The 22,155-nt window shown below is 48.6% G+C and overlaps 2 protein-coding genes and 1 long non-coding RNA gene across 4 annotated transcripts; 1 reads left to right on the top strand and 2 right to left on the bottom strand.

The window, feature by feature from the left end:
• The first annotated feature begins 738 nt into the window (after window positions 1-738).
• On the top strand, window positions 739-8,017 carry LOC114439071 (uncharacterized). Its single transcript, XR_003671013.1, has 3 exons — window positions 739-811; window positions 1,707-1,715; window positions 8,005-8,017. It is a non-coding gene; the product is annotated as an uncharacterized LOC114439071 (long non-coding RNA).
• A 1,868-nt stretch (window positions 8,018-9,885) lies between these two features.
• On the bottom strand, window positions 9,886-12,126 carry mrgbp (MRG/MORF4L binding protein). The gene is made up of 5 exons (XM_028410807.1): window positions 11,915-12,126; window positions 11,536-11,657; window positions 11,217-11,298; window positions 11,056-11,130; window positions 9,886-10,970 (listed from the first exon to the last, which is right to left on the bottom strand). The coding sequence occupies exons 1-5, from the start codon at window positions 12,054-12,056 to the stop codon at window positions 10,735-10,737; spliced, it is 657 nt and encodes a 218-aa protein (XP_028266608.1). The 5' UTR covers window positions 12,057-12,126; the 3' UTR covers window positions 9,886-10,734.
• A 390-nt stretch (window positions 12,127-12,516) lies between these two features.
• On the bottom strand, window positions 12,517-21,500 carry hm13 (histocompatibility (minor) 13). 2 transcript variants are annotated; one of them, XM_028410791.1, is made up of 12 exons: window positions 21,129-21,500; window positions 19,525-19,560; window positions 18,389-18,487; window positions 18,218-18,300; window positions 18,052-18,140; window positions 17,139-17,224; window positions 16,931-17,056; window positions 16,788-16,845; window positions 16,589-16,709; window positions 16,392-16,494; window positions 16,204-16,289; window positions 12,517-14,386 (listed from the first exon to the last, which is right to left on the bottom strand). In XM_028410791.1, exons 1-12 carry the CDS (start codon window positions 21,357-21,359, stop codon window positions 14,314-14,316), a joined length of 1,191 nt encoding a protein of 396 aa, XP_028266592.1. In that variant the 5' UTR covers window positions 21,360-21,500; the 3' UTR covers window positions 12,517-14,313. The 2 variants fall into 2 exon arrangements, with proteins under 2 accessions (XP_028266592.1, XP_028266593.1); XM_028410792.1 differs by lacking the exon at window positions 19,525-19,560.
• Between the last annotated feature and the right edge of the window lie 655 nt (window positions 21,501-22,155).

The raw sequence follows: 22,155 nt of genomic DNA, 5'->3' as shown, positions 1-22,155 counted from the left end.
TCGGGCCGCATCCGGAACAACGTGAATCCAGATATATCAGGATTTATTTCAATCCACTTCTCAGAGGTGGATCTAGCTGGATCGGCTTACATCTGGCTCAGGTCAAATGCAGCTAGTGAATCCGGCTAGCGACGTGATACTTCCGGTTCACGGGGACAGTGTCAGGGCCGCATAAAAAAGCTGTATGTAAACAACCGTCGAACTACGACAGCTTTGCCCCGAGTTTATTTTCTACAGGGCTACAAAGGAATAAACTGCTGTTTGAACCGAAAAAACTAAAGAAGGACTCTGTATATTATGAGGCGCCACCTAGTGGTTTGGAGGACAACAAACAAGCTGGATTGAGCGCGGACACGTGTGTGATTTGAAAATAGGTCTGAATGTATCCAACTTAAAGGCTATCTGGATTCAATCCTACTCTACCTGGATTGACTTTGTCCATTTGCTTGTCCTTTAGTGTGTCAATGGGGCTGGGGTCTCACCACGGTGGTTATCATTGTAAAGTGTGTTTAATGTTATGAATTTGTGTGTTTTAATGAGATGTTGATGAAGATTCTCAGTCATCCAGGTCATCATACGTAGTGGTCAGGCACACCTGGCCCAGTCAGCCAGACCATCACAGGTAACTATGTAAACATTTAGTGCTATTGTTTTGTAAGTTTTACCCAGACCCACCCACTGAGGTCTGCAACCACATATAAACCATGTTTCCCACCAACAGTTAGAACTGATGAAGCTGCTTGGATGAGCAGCGAAACGTCTTCAAGAAAACTCTACAAGTCCAGACGCCCTGCTTCAATCTGCTCTATGTGTTTTAATGAGGTTGACCTGACTCCTCACCCTGTTTTTAATGCCTAACCTCTAACTGCTGGCAGGACAGTGAGCACTGTCAGGGGGACAAAACCTGCCTGAGACTTCTACAGCCGTGTCCATCGTCATCACATGAAGGCATTTATGTGAACAAAAGAAAGAACTACATATTTTCTATCAGTGATATGAGTCTCTTCTTTTAGTAACCTGATTCATTTGTCAGTGTGCACACCTTTTTCTCTCCTTTGTGAAACACCTGTACAGGAGCGCTGTCCTCAGTAAGATGACACAAGCTTTTGTTCATGCACTGAACCTCCGCCCTTCAAAATAAAAGTGCTGCGGAGCAAACCTTCCTCCGACGTGTTTTCTGCTGGATGTGAAGGAGGATCACACGAAGCGAAAGATGTTTGATCTGCATGCTCATTTACAGCACGAACCAATCAGAGCCCGGCAAATCCAATTAACTGAGGAAGGAAACACTTCAGAGGAGAACAAAGACACGGAAGAGTCTCACACACACTCCTCTGACCTTTCAGGTGATCGATAAGGCCGGCACATGTTTCTGAAGCACTTCAACTACAGAGCTGATAAAACGCTAAGGAGGAGGAGGAGGAGGAGGAGGAGGAGGAGGAGGAGGAGGAGGAGGGGGCAGAGGAGGAGAGGGAGGAAGAGGAGGAGGAGGAGGAGGAGGAGGAGGGGGCAGAGGAGGAGAGGGAGGAAGAGGAGGAGGAGGAGGAGGAGGAGGAGGGGGCAGAGGAGGAGAGGGAGGAAGAGGAGGAGGAGGAGGAGGAGGAGGGGGCAGAGGAGGAGAGGGAGGAAGAGGAGGAGGAGGAGGAGGAGAGGCAGGAAGAAGAGGAGGAAGAGGAGGAGAGGGAGGATGAGGAGGAGGAGGAGAGGGAGGAAGAGTAGAAGGAGGAGGAGGAGGAGGAGAAAGAGGAGGAGGAGGAGAGGCAGGAAGAGGAGGAGGAAGAGGAGGAGAGGGAGGAGGAGGAGAGGGAGGAGGAGGAAGAGGAGAGGGAGGAAGAGGAGGAGGAGGAGAGGGAGGAAGAGGAGGAGGAGGAGGAGGAGGGGGGAGGAGGAAGAGTAGGAGGAGAGGGAGGAAGAGGAGGAGGAGGAGGAGGAGGGGGGAGGAGGAGGAGTAGGAGGAGAGGGAGGAAGAGGAGGAGGAGAGGGAGGAAGAGGAGGAGGAGGAGGAGGAGGGGGGGCAGAGGAGGAGAGGGAGGAAGAGGAGGAGGAGGAGGAGAGGGAGGAAGAGTAGAAGGAGGAGGAGGAGAAAGAGAAAGAGGAGGAGGAGGAGAGGAAGGAAGAGGAGGAGGAGTAGGAGGAGAGGGAGGAGGAGGAAGAGGAGAGGGAGGAAGAGGAGGAGGAGGAGGAGGAGGAGGAGGAGGAGGAGGAGGAAGAGGAGGAGAGGGAGGAAGGTGAGTGGCGCTGCTTTTGAATAATAAATGATTTGTTTACCGTGTGAAAAGGTCTGGACCTCCAGACTACACACACACACACACACACACACACACACACACACACACACTGACAGGTTCTGGATCTAAATAGTGATGCAACACAATCTGTCAGAAAAACAACCACACAAATCATGAGAGTGACCCCTCTCTCTCTCTCTCTCTCTCTCTCCCTCTCTCTCTCTCTCTCTCTCTCTCTCTCTCTCTCTCTCTCTCTCTTTCACACACACACACACACACACACCAGCCTGTGTGTTTGCTTGACACCAGCAGCCATTGATGTGGTTCAGGATTATACAAAGACTTGTGAGTTTGTCCACCAGCTAAAAAGACAAAAACACAGAGGCCCCCTCCCCCACCTTTTTCAGGGGGGGGGGGGGCATTTGTTGTCAAGGCGCCTACAAAGCACTGCGGGAAACCCTGGTGTGTGTGTGTGTAGAGTCTCACAGACACACACATTTATCACGTACGTCTTCCCTGAGCTGCAGAAACACAAACAGACCTGACATCACTTCTTCAAAGGATGCTGACTGCTTAGAACCACACCTGGTTCATCAGGAGCTCGGTGGAATTGTGGGAGTTTTCGTGGCCTGTGTCAGTCTCTGTGTTGGGGTCAAAAAGCTGCAGTGAACCAGCAGATGGTAGCATTTATCAGGAACAGGCCAATCAGAGCGATCCTCAACACAACAACAGAGGAGGCTCCAACAAGACATACAACCGTTAGCTTAGAGAGGCCCGGCCCTACCTCCAGCACAAAACCAACCACAGAGCCAGACACTACAACAGGAAGAACCAGTCCTTGAATGCATCATCGTGTGACCAGGTCCAGGCCTGAAATGTGACGTATCATGTCAGACTTTCCCCAAAAATCCTCAGCACAAGGAGGCCACATCTGACTCATGACTGTTCTTCCTCTTAGACCTAACGGCAGTTCACTGAGGCGTATCCGTGCACGTGCACACGGCCGCCGGCACGGCTGTGATCAGAGGAGCATCTTTAATGATAACTTCAGTAATGATCGTGTCAAAAGTTGAAGCAGATTGAGACCTCAGCCTGAAAAGCTGATTTGAGCTCATTAGCATCCATGCTAACACACACACACACACACACAGCATGTATACACACCATCAGCCGCTTGACTCATTAACTACTAGCCACTGCTCACACACACACACACGAAAGATCGTCTTTGTAATCATCACACGCTACACAACAGGAGGCCTGAGATCCTGTGTGTGTGTGTGTGTGTGTGTGTGTGTGTGAGCCTGAGGTTTGATTAAAAAGCTCTTTTGTGGTTTTGAGATGCTAATCTTTCTATTATCAGCTGGATAAAAGAGAGTTTAGCTGCTTAAAGACAAACAAATGACTTCTGGCACGCATACACCATACATGGCTAATGAGCGCTTTGTGTGAGCTGTGTGTGTGTGTGTGAGAGCTGTGTGTGTGTGTGTGTGTCTGAGCGGGGGCTTGTTTTTTTTGACAGAAGAACGTCTAAATCTCAGCTCTCCACCAACACAACACTTGAAGGTGAAATCCCATCATGTCTGCGACAGGAAGCATTCATGACATCACCTCTCATGTCAGCTTACACTCTGAGGCCAACTGTGATGTCACTGCGAGCTGAAAGCCCGCTTCTCAAGTCCAAACTCCTCACAGAGAGGACTCTGATCCAAAGAGCCCTCAGCGGGTCGGAATCAGCTCCAGGGATCCTGATCCACAGCTGATCAGCTCTGTGTAGTCCTGCTGCTCTGCGCTAACAACACTAACATGGCTTCAAGCAGAGAACTCACAAAACACACACACTGGGTCAAAGGTCGTGCAGTCTCTCATCATCCAACACATTAGTGGACGTGCTCCTGACAGGAATGTGAAGTCCTGAGCAGATATGTTAATGTCTGAGGACGAGCAGAATAATTTATGGTCTGATCTCAGGTTCTTGCTCCTCGTTTCATCTGACTTCTAATTTTCCTCAGTTTCAGCTGCTGCCCCGTCTCACCGCCACATCGCTCTGATCGGCTGTGAAAGGTGAGTCCACTTCAAAGATCAGAGCAGGTTTCGATATTCTGCAGGAGTAAAGATGGAGGAGGAGGAGGAGGAAGGCAGGAGGCAGGGGGAGGAGAAAGAGGAGGAGGAGAAGAGGAAGAAGAAGAAGAAGGGAGATGGGAGAAGGAGGAGGAGGAAGGAGGAGGAGGAGGAGGAGGAGGAGGGGGAGGAGGAGGAAGAGGAAGAGGGAGAGGAAGGCAGGACGAGGAGGAGGAGGAGGAGGAGGAGGGGGGAGGCAGGAGGAAGAGGAGGGAGGGAGGTAAGAGGAGGAGGAGGAGGAGGAGGGGGAGAAGAAGAAGGGAGGTGGGAGAAGGAGGAGGTGGAGGAGGAGGAGGAGGAGGAGAAGAAGATGGGAGGGGGGAGGAGGAGGGAGGCAGGAGGAGGAGGAGCGAGGCGGGAGGAGGAGGAGGGAGGTGGGAGAAAGAGGAGGAGAACGAGGAGGAGGGGGAGAAGGAAAAGAAGAAGGGCGGTGGGAGAAGGAGGAAGAGGATGAGGAGGAGAAGGAGGAAGAGGAGGAGGAGAGGAGGAGAAGAAGAAGGGAGGCGGGAGAAGGAGGAGGAGGAGGAGGAGAAGGAGGAGGGAGGCAGGAGGAGGAGAAGGAGGTGAATCATGGAGGATGTTACTGCCCTAACTCCTGACTGACTCAAAGGGCAGCTCCCAGAATGCACCTCTTTCTAGACTAGTTCCTGTGTTTCTTTCTTCTGGCCTGGGGATCTGGGTCTGGAAATACAAGTGGTTTTTCTCTAGGGCCTCACTCACAGATGTGTGTTTAACAGTTGACCAGCAGGACCTGTGTGTGTGTGTGTGTGTGTGTGTGTGTGTGTGTGTGTGTGTGTGTACGCCTACTTACTTGTTTACATAAACCACTATGAATAAACATGAGATGATTTATGAATAAACATGGTAAGCCAACACACACACACACACACTGCTGGGAACTCTCTGATGAATATTCATGCAGCAGCTCTGTCGTTCGTTCTCACACTCTCTCACTCTCTCACTCCTCTCAGTCACGTTGACCGACACTCTTCTGGACGAGCTCAGTTACACGGATCATTTCAGCCCAGGATCTGCATGAGTACAGTTACAAGCCTCACACAATATCAGATTCTCCTCCTCATAAACAATAAAAACATAGGACCTGATGTCAGGGCGTCATTTTTCTCTTCTTCCTGGTAAATGTTTGATGTTGGATTTTCATTCGACTTTTAAAATGCACAATAAGATTACCGACAACAGAGATAAGACCCAAATGCTGCACAAGTAACATCAACATATCGCTGCTGGTGCGGTCTGTGCTGCTACAGCTGTGTTATACAGCGGCAGGCTGGAGGCAGAGGAGCTCAGCTACTGATCACATCCATATTATGCAAGAACCACTCAACTATCGTTATTTTAGACTAACAGCAACAAAACAACAGCGACAAAACAACAGCAACACACTAACAGCGACAAAACAACAGCAACACACTAGCAACACACTAACGGCAACCCCTCAGACATGACCTCACTGTGGATGCGGGGGATCAGCCTGGTCTTCAGCAATGAACAAGGAAGAGAGGAGAGAGAAGGCTTCCGGCATCTTGTCAGCAACGTTAAACAACTGATATTATAACTGTCACAGAGATGTTGGTTTCCATAGAAACAACCAGGAAGTGGCTTACAGGCTTCTTTACACATAAACCAAAATATAAAACCAATATCTATAAACAATAACAATAATATACAGAATGTAATAAAAACAACCAGCTGTGTAAATACATAAAAACTAATTACACCTAATCTGTGTGTGAAAACTCATTAGTGCCACCTTGTGGACAACCACTGGCAGTTACACCCCCACCATCACACTGAACAGAATACTGTGATAATCAATTAACAAAAAAAGTCATTCATTATTACTAACTAATTAATGATTAGGAACATATCTGTGACTTTGTGAACCTTAAACATCTGTTTAAATGTCCAGCTTTGACCTTTCACCCATCACTCAGCTCCCGGTAGGACTACTGTCTTTCTAAATAAAGTGTTTTTGTTGCTCCCTCTGTGTCACTAACAACAGGTTTGACCTTCTGACCTGCCCTCAGCTCCTGGTGTCACATCATCCTGGAGGAGAACCATGTTATGTATCTCAGCATTTCTTCTGCTTTTGCATTATTTGGTTATTAGGTCCTGCCACGACCTTCATGATGAACTTTCTCATGAAATGTTTCCTGAGTAGACGTGACACATGGCGTATCATGACATATCATTATGTATCATGGCGTATCATGGCGTATCATGACGTATCATTATGTATCATGAGGTATCATGGCGTATCATGGCGTATCATGGCGTATCATGTCGTATCATGGCGTATCAATATGTATCATGGCGTATCATGACGTATCAATATGTATCATGACATATCATGGTGTATCATGACGTATCATGACGTATCATGGCGTATCATGACGTATCATTATGTATCATGGCGTATCATGACGTATCATGACGTATCATGGCGTATCATGACGTATCATTATGTATCATGGCGTATCATGACGTATCATTATGTATCATGACATATCATGGCGTATCATGACGTATCATGACGTATCATGGCGTATCATGACGTATCATTATGTATCATGGCGTATCATGACGTATCATGGCGTATCATGACGTATCATGGCGTATCATGACGTATCATGGCGTATCATGACGTATCATTATGTATCATGACGTATCATGGCGTATCATGACGTATCATGACGTATCATGGCGTATCATGGCGTATCATGGCGTATCATGGCGTATCATTATGTATCATGGCGTATCATGACGTATCATGGCGTATCATGACGTATCATGGCGTATCATGACGTATCATTATGTATCATGGCGTATCATGACGTATCATGGCGTATCATGACGTATCATGGCGTATCATGACGTATCATTATGTATCATGGCGTATCATGACGTATCATGACGTATCATGACATATCATGGCGTATCATGACGTATCATGGCGTATCATGACGTATCATGGCGTATCATGACGTATCATTATGTATCATGGCGTATCATGACATATCATGGCGTATCATGGCGTATCATGATGTATCATGGCGTATCATGACGTATCATGGCGTATCATGACGTATCATGGCGTATCATGGCGTATCATGTCGTATCATGGCGTATCATGACGTATCAATATGTATCATGACATATCATGGCGTATCATGACGTATCATGGCGTATCATGACGTATCATTATGTATCATGGCGTATCATGACGTATCATGGCGTATCATGACGTATCATGGCGTATCATGACGTATCATGGCGTATCATGGCGTATCATGACGTATCATTATGTATCATGGCGTATCATGGCGTATCATGACGTATCATGGCGTATCATGACGTATCATGGCGTATCATGACGTATCATGGCGTATCATGGCGTATCATGGCGTAGCGTTAGTATTTAAGTTCCCATGTAGTCCACCAGAAGGTGCAGGACTTTCTATCCACAGGGCCCTAATGCTGTGTACCCACCCAAACAAAAGGCAACACTCAAGTACCAAACTCTGCAGTTCTCCCAGTGACCACCAGAGGCTGCAGCAGCTCCCTCAGACCTTCATATTACAACGTCCTAATCTGCAGTGAAAATAAACGTTCATGGCAACAGTGTGGGGCAGAGAACACACACACACACCACAGCGTCACTAACAACGTCACGACGTTAACAGCATCTTAAACTGCTGCTAAGTACCTGCTGCTAAAGCTAACAGCTAAAGCTAACACACAGGTGTTCTTACCTTGAAGCTGAAGCTCTGTGTTCCTCCCGCTGCTTCCACACAGAGTCCGTCTCAAGTTGCTGTTGTTGAACTGGTTGACGGACGTCCTCCATCACTGCTGCTGTCATCACAAACACAAAGTTTTTATCGGAGTGTCTGCTGACCTCCAGAACATCCCGTCCTCCGACCGGCTGCTGTCTCCACACTCCGAAAGGTCTGTTTTTATAATCAGCTGCTGGTTATTAGTTTGGGTTGACTTAACACAGGTCGGGTTAAAAAGAAAGGGTTAACACAGCCCAATGGGATGGAGAAGCAGCTCAAACACCAGACCTTCCCTGCTCTCAGGATGTCTGACCTTTGACCCCTCCTCCAGGCCGTAAATGTTGTAGAATGACACAATTTAACATTTTACTGTAAACGCGATCTTTAATGAGCAGTTCATCTTTGACTGTAGTCCACAAGCTAACTAATGTTAGCCTCAGCTAGCTAATAGCGGGAGCTATACTTACATGTTCATATGTGACGGGTCACAAACATCTGGTGAGTGCAGCTCCACGTCAGGTGGAGTGTGAAGTTTTATTTCTGTAACACAGCAGAGGCCTGTGTTAGCATCCGTCTGTGGACAAACCTGTACCTGAACAGGTAACATTTAAGCTAAGCTAGCTCTACTAACAAAGCCTCAAAACAACGCTTTATGCGCTACAATCACAGCAAATGTTAAACAAACACAACATAAACACAACGAACAGCTCACACAGCAAAACATTCAACATTCAACATCACATGGATCAATCAGGGAAATCAATAATCCTCCCAGAGCATGTCTTACCATAACACCTCCTCTGTGCGGTTCCAGCGCCCCCGCCTCATCGGTAGATGGCGGTGTTGCGCCTGTTTCGCCATACTTTAATGTAAATTATCTTCCCGTTACACACACATTATGTCTGTGTTTATGCAGAGAAGATCGCGGCTTCAATATTATTCCATTGTATGTGTGAAACTCTTAGCTCGCTGCTAACCACCTGTCGCGAAGGTTCAGTTAGCTAAAGGGCGATGAGGCTCGGCTAAGCCAAGGCTAACCGGAAGTAGAAACATGTCAGGGAGGCGCACACGTTCCTGACACCGTGCAGCAGTCTGCGGGTTTGTCTGTGGATTATATAACGTGTCATTTAGGAGGACACGGCCATATCGCACCGTGACGTCACCCCTGTTCACGTGGACACAGGCCCACGGAACGAGCCACGTGAGTGTGAAATGTGCAAAAATGAAAGCGAGAGATAACAGTGGAGCGGATGAAACTCCCGCAGAGCTCCGAGTGTGTGTGTGTGTGTGTGTGTGTGTGTGTGTTCAGGTCAGGGCTCCACAGTGATGCTGCGTTCAGCGCCGAAGGACCACACCGCCCCCCTGCGGACACATCAGCACACTGCAGCTTCTGCAACACAACGCTCCAACAGAGCGCATGTAGTTCAGAAAGAAATATGACGTCACCTTCTGTTACCTTTAAAGAAGCTTCTGACCTTCCTGATTATTAAAAAAAAGTTTTTTTTTATTCTGACATTTACCTTGAAAATTAAGATAAAAACAAATTGTGACACAATCACATTTGCATACCAACAAAAAAAAATTTTAAAAAATGATTTTCCGGTCACCAGGAAACTGTTGTTCTAACTTCTTCCTGATTATGTTTTAATGACACGTGTCTGTGGCTGAGTCAGAGAAAATACATGTGTGGCTGTAAGAAAACAGTCAACAACAACAACAACAACAACAACACAGAGCAAACATCACAGGTGTGAGTTCATCTTTAATGACACAAACGGCCTCGTTCACCATCAATAAATTATGACATCATTTAAAAAAGGAGAATTCCATTTTCACTTCATCAGCGTGTTGGCGCCTGCTGAGGAACCGCGAATGAAACAAATTTCAAAGATTGATTAAAAAAACAAAACGACGTCTGAACTTCTGTCGTCTCACAAACCTACAAACATCAGATGGATCCAACTAAAACACAGAGAAGCAGCTTCTGTCGGCTGCTGGGACCTAAACGGAGCCGAGAACCTCTGGCCTCCTAAAAACCCTCCAGACCGCGATGAACAACAAAAACCTGAAGGACCTGGAAATTAACGTCTGGCTTCTCAGACAGAACTGACCTCCTGACTGATCGGCACAGCAGAGAGGATTAACTCTTTCATGTTCACCGGTGTTAATTATTTTAGAGGGGGGGCTAAAAAACTACAACACCCACGCTGTCATCTAACTGATTTAGGCTGCAAGGTGTTTACAGAGTCATCAGGGCCTGACACAGAAAGGTACGCTCTGTGATTGGATGGTTCTAAATGCACCCTGGGAGCTGCAGGAGACGAACATGTAGCTTGTCTCCTCGCAGGAGAGAAAAGGCGACCTGATGTCAGAGCGGACGGAGACTCAGCAGAGCCTGACAGGCAGGACTCAGGGAGCCGAGACCTTTATCTAAAGAAACAGGAAACTAAAGATGACAAGAAAGATCTGGTCACGCCAGACGCATCACCTCCTGATGACAACGCGGCCAATCAGAGAAGCCTCAGTTTGTGTTCAGGCTGCTCCTTCACTGGCTCCTCTCTCCTCCACACGTGCTCCTTCCTGTCCAGTTTTCAGGTGCGCCTCCTCTTAGCTCCGCCCGGACTGGCAGGGTTAGAGGGCGACAGGAGCTTCTCTGACGCTCGACTCCTCTTCCTCTTCTCCACCTCCTTCCCCGAGGCTCCTCCTCCTCCTCCTCCTCCTGCTGCTGCTGCTGCTCCTTCACTGCTCCCCTTCTCCTTGTCTCGCTCCCTCTCTTTGTCCCGACTGCTGCTCGTTCGCTCCGACATCTTCACAGAAGAGTTGCTGCCTGAGGACAGACACAGGAAGCAGTCACAGCACAGAAACTTCCCAATCAAGCTTAATTCCCCACACACAGTGAGATCACTGGATACCTTCTTCATGTGTCGCTGGAGGCTCTCGCTCCATCCTGAACTCCTCCTTGGTCTCCTCCTCTGAGCCCAGCTTCCCTACAAACACACACAGTAAACACTGAACTGCAGGAAACAACAGGAAACAACAGGAACATAAGCACAGACACGCAGACCACCCTCACCTTCCTTCACCTCCTGGATGATGTCATCAGGCAGGCAGAAGCTCTTCTCTGTGTTGGGAAAAGGCAGGATCTCCGACTCGTGCTGTGACACACACAGACACAGACACACACAGAGACACACAATCAGACTCAGATGAGACGGACAGAGTCAGCTCAGTGTGTGTGTCTGTCTGTATGTGTGCGTCTGTGTGTGTATGTGTCTGTATATGTGTGTGTGAGTGTGTGTTTGTCTGTGTGTGTATGTGTGAGTCTGTCTCTGTGTACGTGTTGTGTATGTGTGTGTCTGTGTGTATGTGTGAGAGTGTGTGCGCGCGCCTACCAGCGCCTGCATGTCATACATGGTCCCCAGGTGGTCCCAGATGACGGAGGAGGACACCTGCCGGCCGATGTTCTGACTGAACTTGTCTCTGATGCAGATCATGTGGAAGTGACGGTTCACGCCTGCAGACGGACACACACACACACACACACACACAGGTTTGTGTTCTGTTTTTATAACAGCAGGATTCCTGGGACGTGTTTTCACACACTGAGGTCATTAAACAGCCTGGATTTAAACCCGCGGAGTGAAAACAATACACATTATTTGCAGCTTTGTGCGTTGATAATCACGTTTCACTGAGAGCGGAGGGTTCTATCGCTGAACAGCCGTTAGCCACGGAAGCTAAGGTGCTAACGCTAAGCTAGCATCCTCTTACCGACGGGTTTGTGTCCGATCATGGCGTGAAACAGACACACCTCCACCTCATGGCTCCAGACCACCGAGTCCTCCCCGGGAACCAGCGCCGAGTCCAGAGGCTTCTCGTCGGCCTGGTTCAGCGTCACGTCTGCTTCTCCCATCTTCTTCTGGAAGGTTAACAACAAACCGAGAAGAAGCGACCCGGGTCCGCGCTGCTGCGGCGACCGGAACTGCGGCAGTACTTCCGGGTGTTGTTTTTCAGAATAAAAGCGTCACTCCTCGGAACAGAAATCTGTCCGAAAGTAAAACATTCCGATATACGACTGATTTTTTGAATCAGACACATTATATCCTTGTTCTTACTTTGGTATTCAACAGTAAAATGTCATCTAAACTTTCTAAAAATATAAAAGCTCTTTAAAAACACATCAGTAAGGCCTGGCGCTCCTCAGGGATTTAAAGTTCTGAAGTTTATTTAGAATTCATTTTATAAACCCCTGACATATTTAGTGTATCACTCATGAAGCTGTGACCCATGTGAGGTCGGTTGAATTATGATTATTATATTAACACCCCGAGCTTTAAAGTCATCCGGTTTCACAGACGCACACAGACTAAGAGTTATGCTTCTATAAGGTGATCAAAACACCAAAAAAGTTTATTGCAAATAAAATAGTTACAGTTGGCGCCGTGAAACGACCACCTCCACAAACACAACCAGAGAAGAAGAGAAACAGAACATTCAGGTACTTTATATTTAAACTCATGAGGGGCTACTGAACATCACGGAGCTGAATGTGAGCCGGATCCTTTTTACATCAAAATACAAAAAACTGTGCATCTCTGAATAAAGCATCCACATCAACAACATCCAGAATATCAACGTGAGGCTGAATATGTCCACCGAGAGCCGAGCATCCACACACAGACCTGTCCTGACTCCAGTCTGCATCAGACCGCAGCTTCTCTGGCTGCCTGTAGAGGGCGCTGCAGCCTTCTGACACACATCTCTGACTTTCAGCCACATTTCTGATTTAATGTTTTAAACTGATTTGTGGGTTTTGATGGTGTAAAGGTCTAAAAAATAAAGAACGAATATTCAGCCTGTTCACGCCCAGGTCAGATCCAGTTTGAGGATGCTTGGCTAAAAACAAAAAATAAACTTCCAATGTCTTGTCTTATCCCCTCACAGCCTATTGGCTGAGGCAGCCACATGGCTCCTCCCATCCACCAATAAGATGTGATGATGAAGACTCGATGGAGGAGGCGCAGTCCTCCTCCTCCTCCTCCCTTTACTCCTCACAGGCCAGAACTTTAAGACTGGAAAGGAACAAATGGTTTAACCCAGCACACAGGAAGCAGTTTGGTCCCTTTAGTTTCTGATTACAGCTGCTTTCTGCACCTCCTGCTACTACAACGAAAATCAGTGTTCTGATCTTTCTGTGTCTGTATGTTTCTGTAGCAGTGAACTGGACGAGAATACATGAAAAGAATAAATCGGATGTTTCTCATATGCATCTAATACACTTCACGTCTGTGACGCCTCTAATTTTTCCATCACCAAAACATAGATTATTCCTCCACAGAAAATAGTCCCAGAGCCCTAAAAAAATCAAATTATATGCCTGTAAGTGAGTCCTCAGTGGGACCACAGGGGCTCCAACAGGAAGTCACACAGAGCTGGTGTGAAGGGGCGGAGTTTACAGAGAGAAGCCACCACAGTGGCAGAGAGACGAGCCCGACAGAGGTCAGGGAGACAACGTATTAACAAATTTCAAACTGAAACAGGATTTTCCATCTTAAAATTCTGGCCTTTCACAACAAAAAAACTAAATATAACCAAGTAAAAGAACGGAAATGCTGACATGACAAAGCAGAAGGCAGAGAGAGCAGCGATGGCGGCGGTGGCCAGAGGCGAAGACGCCCAGAGACAAAGAACCAGAGGATCATCTAGACGTCTGTCTGAGGACCGTCAGGGACGAGATGCGGGGCTGTGCTGTGGTTCTTTGTTTTAGGGGCTTACAGACAAAGCCAGGTACAGAAAAGGGAGCGCTTGTTTTACACTGACGCTGTTAAACCAAGCGCTCCCTCAGAGGGTGTCCTGGGCTGTCAGGGCCGACCAGCTGCACACAGAGAAGAAGATCGGGTCTGCTGTGGCGGCAGCAGGCGTCGCAGGCGGAGAGAGGAATCATGGTAGCACACCACCCAAGCAGTACCGCAACAGCAGCCGTCACCAAGGAGACCTGTGGCCCGTGGTCATCAGAAACAAATGTGTTGGCAACATGAGCCCCGTTTCCCCCCCGGCGACGAACAGGAAGCTGAAGAGGTGGGAGCGGGGGGGAGGGGCTTCAGTGAACTATGGTGGCAGCAGGCTGGATGAGACATGAAGGCGGCGGGGCAGAGGGGAGGACAGCAACGCTATTGGTCCTTCTTCTCCAATTCTGAGGAAGCTTCTTTAGCTGCCAGCTCCTCAGGAGATGACTCCTCGTACCTGGAGGAGGAAGAGGAAGAGGAAGATCTGTGTTAATGTGTCACAGAGCATCGCACCACACCTGCAGCAGCCTGTCCAGGTGGTCCACAGCAAGCTGTGTCAAAACATTTCATAGAATCACATCCACACATCCTTCCTCCTGCTGACAAACATCACCAAGCTCATCAGCTGACAGTTATTCTTCTGCTGCCAGAAGGAGGAGGACGAGGAGGAGGACGAGGAGGAGGAGGAGAAAGATGATGATGAAGGGGTTGAAGCGAGGTAACTGGACCTGCAGAGCTTTTTTAAAGACGTTTCTCTTCTCCTCCAAGAAGCTTCATCAGTTCCTGAACTGGACTCTACAAGTCCAGCTGCCTCGCTTCAATCCTTTCAATGTTGAAGGAAGGAAGTGAAGAGGAAGAAGAGGAAGCGAAGGAGGAGGATGAGCAGACACAGACGAAGGAGGAGCCTGCCCAGCCTACGTACGGGCAGGAGGCAGGGCGCACCCTGTACAGGTTGTCGGTCCATCACAGACAACCCTTCACACCTGTACTTACATGTACAGACACTAATTAACCCTTAACATCTTTAGAATGTGGAAAAGCTGAGATAAAACACAGAAGCCACGCAGGCCCGGAGAGAACATGCAAACCCTGCACAGCTGGGTTCGAACCAGGAACCTTCTTGCTGTGAGGTGACAAACATTTAACCAAAGTGGAGTCAGGTATGTCTGTTTCATGAACAACAATCCACAGTGAGTTCTGCACTCTGTGATGTCATGTGCTATAAGGAGGAGAAAGGAGAAAGAAGGGGGTGGAGACAAATGATGAGGGAGGAGCGAGGAGATGAAGAGGAGAGGTGCAGGATGAAGAAAGCTCTCCTCTATGCTTCAGTGTTTGGTCACATGTTTGTGTGTCGGCCTTTTTTCAGTCTGAATATCTGACATGAATTCTTTTTACCTGCTCCCCCCACTGAGACGGAGAGGGGGAGAGAAAATACATGGGAGGAGGAGGAGGGGGGCAGGGCTTCTACATGGCGGTGTTCTGTAACTGACGACGGCGAGGGGAGGCGGAGCCTGTTGCTAGGGAGATGGCGTCCATGGAGCCTGCGAGGCTTGCTGGTGAGCCACTGACGGTTGGGAAGGAAGTAAGCCTGGGAGAGCCAGGAAGGACTTCCTCTGACGACTCATAGCTAACCACGGAGGAGGAGGAAGAAGAGGAGGAGGAGGAGATGAAGGAGAAGAAGGAGGAAGGAGGACAGGGGAAAAAAACAGGGAGGAGAAATGGACGAGCAGGGAGACGTGTGGAGGAAAAATAAACGTTGACGTGAAAATGGAGGAAACAGGGAGGAAAAGACAGAAAGAAAGAAGGTGGTAAGTTTTTAATCTCAGACTCTACAGTTACTACAGAGCTCTACGGAGACCTGAGAAACATGGAGGACGGAGGAGGAGAGAGAGGAGGATGAAGAAAGAGGCATGAGCGAGTGAGAACATGAGAAATGAAAAGACGACGAAGGCCTGTCAATCAAACATGCTCCAGTGATGAGGAGGGTGAGGAAGCACTGACCTGACCTTCAGCCTGCACACATGCAGCAGGGGGACCCTGAGGCAGGGATCGTGATTTATTAATTATTATGTGTCTGTTTCTTCGTGTGTTTGGCCAGGACAGGATGGAGTGTGTGTGTGTGTGTGTGTGTGTATGGGGAGAAGCAGTGACCAATGAGAGCACACTGACTGATCATGTGACAGAAAAAAAACCCACTAAACCTACTGGAGTTCAGAGGGGTTGGTGATGCAGACATGTGACTAGCTGCAGAGTGTGGTTGCCATGGTTACTCACCTGAACATCTCTATGAGCTCTCCTTTGACCAGCGCCACGAGGACGGGGAAGCCGACACAGGCGGGGACCAGATAGAGCAGAGCAGGCTGCAGAGACAAGAGCAGGTCAACGACATGTGGTCAACAGTCATCATCATCATCATCATCATCAGGTGCGAGGTGACCCCCTGACCTCTCAGTGCCTCGTACCTGTGCGTGTTTGAAGGTGTGCATGACGAAGATGGTGAGGCCCAGGCCGAAGATGTAGGCCAGGAAACTGGAGTAGAAATACGTCCGGCTGTTCTTCTTTAAGCTGCAGACAGGAAGTGGAAACCAAAATGTCATCATCATGGGACCAGACCCCAAAAACCTACCTGAGCGGGGGCGGGGCTAAGGGGAGCTGTTACCTGACATCGAAGCGCAGCAGCAGGGCGATGAAGATTCCGGGGATGACGATGTCTCCCAGCCCCAGCATGGCAAAGTTCCTGGCTTCCAGTCCTTTCTCCAACAGGTCCTGTGGAAACACCACTGGAGGACAAAGCACAGAATGAGCAGCTGCCAGTCAGGTGTGAAGCTGAAACACTAACGTCTGTTTTACTGTCTTACGTTTGATTGGTGCTTCAAACGACTTGGCGACCGTCACCATGACGTTGGTCCCAAACACCTGAGGGACAGAATGAGAACAGGTGAGTGCCCGACAGGTGTGTGGATGAAGGTGAGGATACCTCTGCGTTACTAACGCCTCTCACCCAGAAGACGTCGTAGACGAACAGCCCCCCTAGCAGGATGCAGCCGGTACTGACGTTGTTGAGGTGCAGCAGCTCCACTCCATTCAGGGCGAAGGCCAGGCCGAACAGGTTATTGGCTATCCAGTGCTGTGATGTCACAAAACACAACAACTCTGTCACACTGTGGATACTGTATCTGACCAGCGTCAGGCCACGCCTCAGACGTTACCTTCTTCAGCAGGTACCAGACTCCCACCACGCTGCTGATGAGCAGACACACCAGGTTCTTGGTGTCAAACTCATAATTGACTATTTCTGCAGAGAGAGGCGGACAAACGAGGGTCAGAAGGTTTCACAAGATCGGCTGGAACAGTTCTAATCTGATCCAGGTAAGTTCTAATCTGAGCAGAGATAAGTTCTCCAAGGCTCTGGGACTTCTACTGTTTAGCATACACAGCACAATTCTGCACAGACGACACACAGATCTACATAAGTGTATCAGCAGAGGACATTCAAATATTTATTGATCAAGACCGGACATGCAACAAACGTTCTTCTGTGTGTTTAAATATCCATCAATCAAGTGTTTCTATCAGATATGATGCTCTGAGGCCCCGTTCACACTGGAGAAAGTCATTCCAGCTAGAGTAGGATTGAGCCCAGACAGCCTTCAAGCTGGATGCGTTCAGACCTATTTTCAAATCTGGCTAGCACACACTTGTGTCCGCACTCAATCCGGATTAATCCAGCGTGTTTGCGGTCCTCCAAACCACTAGGTGTCGCCTCGTAATATACAGAGTCCGTTCAGGCTGTGGTAGGACCACGTGTGCACATGCGTCGTGCGGTTTTTTTGTCCCGTGTCGCGCCCCGTGAAGTAGCACATCGCTAACCGGAAGTAGCATGTCGCTAGCCACATTTGCGTTCACACCTGAGCCACATTTAAGCCAATCCAGCTAGATCCACCTCTCGTGGGTGGATCTAGCTGGATTGAAATCAAACTGGATACAGCCGGATTCCAGGTGTTCACACTCAGAAGAAACACATCTGGATAGGCCCGAATATAGCCAGATTTTTTTCCCCAGTGTGAACGGGGTATGAGTGCGTTTGTGGTTGAGAAGTCTGCCTTGCTGAGTCCGCCTCACCTTCTTTGGACTCTCCGGTGCCCTGAGTGAAGAGCAGCTGGTACTGTTTGTTTGGGAAAGAAGCTGGAAAGATCCTGGCCATCAGAGGACTGAGGGGACAGAGAGGAGGACGTCGTTAAAGTGTCACTTCAAACGTCTCGGGTTTTATCTGAACCTGCTGATTTACCTCATGGTGTGAGACAGAGCCAGCACGCCCAGGACGAAGAAGTAGACGGACAGCAGCAGGTTGATGTACTCTTGAGAAAACACCTGCAAGGAACCACAACAAGGAAACATGAAGCACGAGCGCCTCGTCAGAGCAGCAGCAGCAGCTGCTGGAGGCGGGTGGAGAGCTCACCTTGAAGAACAGGTAGAGGCCAAACAGAGTGCAGCTGGCGATGATGGGAAACCTCGCCGCGTCCCGGCTGGTGATGGTCTCCGGCATGTCTGCTGCATTCTGGGAGGAAAGAAGGAGGAGAGAGAGGACGGTTAAATACACAGAGGGAGGCCGAAAGTGACCAAACAGAACAAACATTCATCTAGTTTAGTGGAAAACACATTTCTACCAGCACAAGTTTTTAGTCTGAAGAAGATACGTCTGTGTTTTAACTGTTAGTGGAATCACAGCCTGCAGATCACACACACACTCTCTGAATGTTGTGAGTCATGTGACTCCATCATGGCTTCCTGCTGGTTGTTTTTTTGTTTATTTACTGCAAACACTTTAGTTTAGCTCAGACGTGGCATGGCTGATCACACATGATGCATTCAAGGACTACTGTAAAGCTCAAGCTCTGATGATTCTTCCCTTTTCTGTGATGAACAAACAGGCCACAGACTGAGTGACGGCAGGATTCTCTCTGCATTGATCAGTGATTTATCACACACAGAGGAAGTGACCGACGTCCCAGAGAGACGCCTGAGAGTCACCTCCATCTATATTCTCCTCCGCCTGCTCCACAGAGACAGAAACTGGGACAGAGGAGGAGCAGGAGGAGCTTTTTATGTTAACGTTGAAGTTTAGAGCCTCCAGTCTGTCAGACTGGTGGATCTGCTGCTGAGCGTCCACACACACACACACACGTACGGCAACACACAGAAACACAACTTCATGCAATCAACAGACTGAAAGCACACCATGTTAGTCTGAGTTCGGAACAATCATCCCCGCTGTGTGTCTTCAGTGTCCCGCCTTAAACCACGTTTGTCGCACAAATCAACTAACATCTAAGAAGTTCAGGATCTTCAGGGATATATCAAATCAAACTGGATTTATTGTGCTATTGATCCTCCAAACCCCAAGTCAGATCCTTAAACATTTCTGTCCTTAGAGGGAAACGTTCACGTGACCTAAAGAGACGTAACCGACACGTTAAAGTGAAAAAGTGCTTTAAACAGCAGCTGCTCTGCTGTGTGTGTGTGTGTGTGTGTGTGTGTGTGTGTGTGTGTGTGTGTGTGTGTTGTATTGGCGCTCACAGCGGCTCTCATACTCACTCTGAACCCAGAATCGTAATCATTTTCTCCGAGCTCCTACAGACAGACGGACAGACGGACAGAATGGGTGGACAGACAGATGTGCACAGACAAACAGGGAGAGAGAGGATCAGAGGAGGAAACAGGAAACTTCATCACACTTCAGACAGGACGTTATTACTGCTGTATCACAGGAAGGCTGACGGAGGAGAGAGAGAGGGGGAGGAGAGGAGGAGAGAGGAGAGAGGAGGAGAGAGGAGGGATGTCATGTGACAGGAGCCACAGTCAGACTGACAGCATCACAAGTTACAGGACGCCTCCGAGCCGACTGTGAGCCAATCAAATCAGAGCTTCATGTTCAAGTGTTTCAGTTCAAATTCATTACACGAGTTTCACATTAAACAGCTGCACAGAGCGACCAGCTGTGCACGATACCAGCGATATAAGCTCCAACTCTGTTGGTCATTATGTGTAGGCTCAAGACAGCAGCTCAATAAAAAAAAAAAAAAAAAAACACGAACTCGGCCAAGAACCAACACCCCTGTTTTCGACGTCCCCCTTTGTGTTTGTGTGTGTGTGTGTGTGTGTGTGTGTGTGTGTGTGTGTGTGTGTGTAATCCTGCTTTGATCCCCCAAACCGGATCTGACCATTTTATTATTTTTAACCGCAGTTCGACTCAGATGTGGTAAAGAAAGCAGAAAATAAGAACATATATAAGAAGTTTCATTGTTTACATGTGGACTATTTACAGGATGCAATCCAGTGTGTAACATGACGAGGTGTCAGTATCACCAGGACCCGCACACAGATCATCTGCAACATAAAGAGCTGTTACACATAAAACATGAGGTCGGAGTTCTAACTCTCACCTCACGGTTTGTAAAAGTAAAAACACTACTAACAGTGTGAGTGAAACAATAATGGAGGACTCCATCACCTCCTCCATCAGGATGTGGCAGTTACACAAGGTAAAAGGCTCTACTGCGCATGTCCGCAAAACCCCCAAAAGAGCGCAAATATGTACACGTCTCTCTCTCTGACACACACACACACACACACACACACACACACACACACACACACACACACACACACACACACACACACACACACTACTGTGTATGTCAGTGAAGTTATGAAGTGTGTGTATGTGTGTGTGTGTGTGTATGTGTGTGTTCTGAACCTGTCACGCTGACAGCAGGTAAACACTGAGTGTAAATAAACACCTGCTGTTTCATTACAGGACGACAACAACAACAACAACAACAACAGCCACACAAACCAGCACCATGTTTGTTTTAAACACACTAAAAACACCAACCTGAACACACACACACACACACACACACACACACACACACACACACACACACGGTTTAAAGGACAAACACGTTGAACCGTTACGAGTCAAACAGCTGGACCGTCCTGTTCTGTTTTATAGTTTCTAATAAATATTTATTTGACTCTAACCCGACACCTTCTTTTTGTTTAATGTGAGTAATTCTGAAGATGTTTCGGAACATTAGCTAGCTGTTATCTGAGCTAGCTAGCCGGCGGAAGCTAGCCGCAGCCGGGCTGAGCTGGAACCTCCACACCGAGGTCCGTCCGGCGGAGCTCACGGTTACCTTGGATTTTGAGCAGGTGACGGAGCGCAGGGCTCCGAAGAAGATGGGCAGCAGGGCCATGAACACCAGGCTGCCGTATGCCAGCGCCGTGCCCTCCGGGGTGGCCACGAATTTAGCCGTGGCGTTGAGCGCCTCGGTCCCGTTGGAGTCTGTGGCGTTCAGGGCGTCCAGGACAGCGGCGGCGGCGGCGGCCTCCGGGGCCGAGGCCGGGACTGGTTCAGCCTCAGACATGGTGCCTCAGAAAGGGGCGCTTCAGTGGGGCTGCGGTGAAGACTGAGCGACGGATAGAGGTGGAGGCTGCAGCGGCGTGTTTGTCATTCATCCACCGCAGAGCTGAGTCCCTGTAAGGCCACGTTTCCTAAAGCGCGGAGCAGAGAGGAGGCGCAGACAGGAGGGCTCACTCTGCTGCTGTTTCTGAGGACCAAACAACCTGCGCCGGCAGTTCCGCCGCTCTGCTCCGTTTACTCACTGCGTTACTGATCCTCTGTCCTCAGACCCCTCTGTGGATCTGCTGTGGGACATTAAACACACTTCATGTGGAACCATGAAGGAGTCCTGACATAACAACTCTACAGAAACCCACAGATGAGAAGTCTGCAGCATGGAGCGGCTTTAAATGAGGGAGACGTCACACGGAAATAGACGATCTCTGCTATGAGGAAGCAGCGTGTCTTCTTCGTTGGTGGAACAAGTTGTGCTGAAAGATTCCAGCTGCAGCGCCTGCAGGCGGACACACACACACACACAGACAGACAGACAGACAGACACACACACACACACACAGACACACACACACAGACACACACACACACACACAGACACACACAGACACACACACAGACACACACACACACACCTCTAACAGGTGGATGTGTTCATGTGACTGCATCGTTTCACGTCTACGCTTCTTCAGCATGATGTTGTGCTCGTTGTTGTGGTTGTTTTGTGTCTCCTTGTAGACACTTCGTGTCTTTGTGGCCACTGCTTTTGTTTCCTGTGTGTGTGTGTGTGTGTGTGTGTTGTTTTT

This window comes from Parambassis ranga, chromosome 7 (assembly GCF_900634625.1).
Source record: "Parambassis ranga chromosome 7, fParRan2.1, whole genome shotgun sequence".
Lineage (NCBI taxonomy): Eukaryota > Metazoa > Chordata > Actinopteri > Ambassidae > Parambassis > Parambassis ranga.
This window is presented reverse-complemented; position numbering and strand designations above follow the sequence as displayed.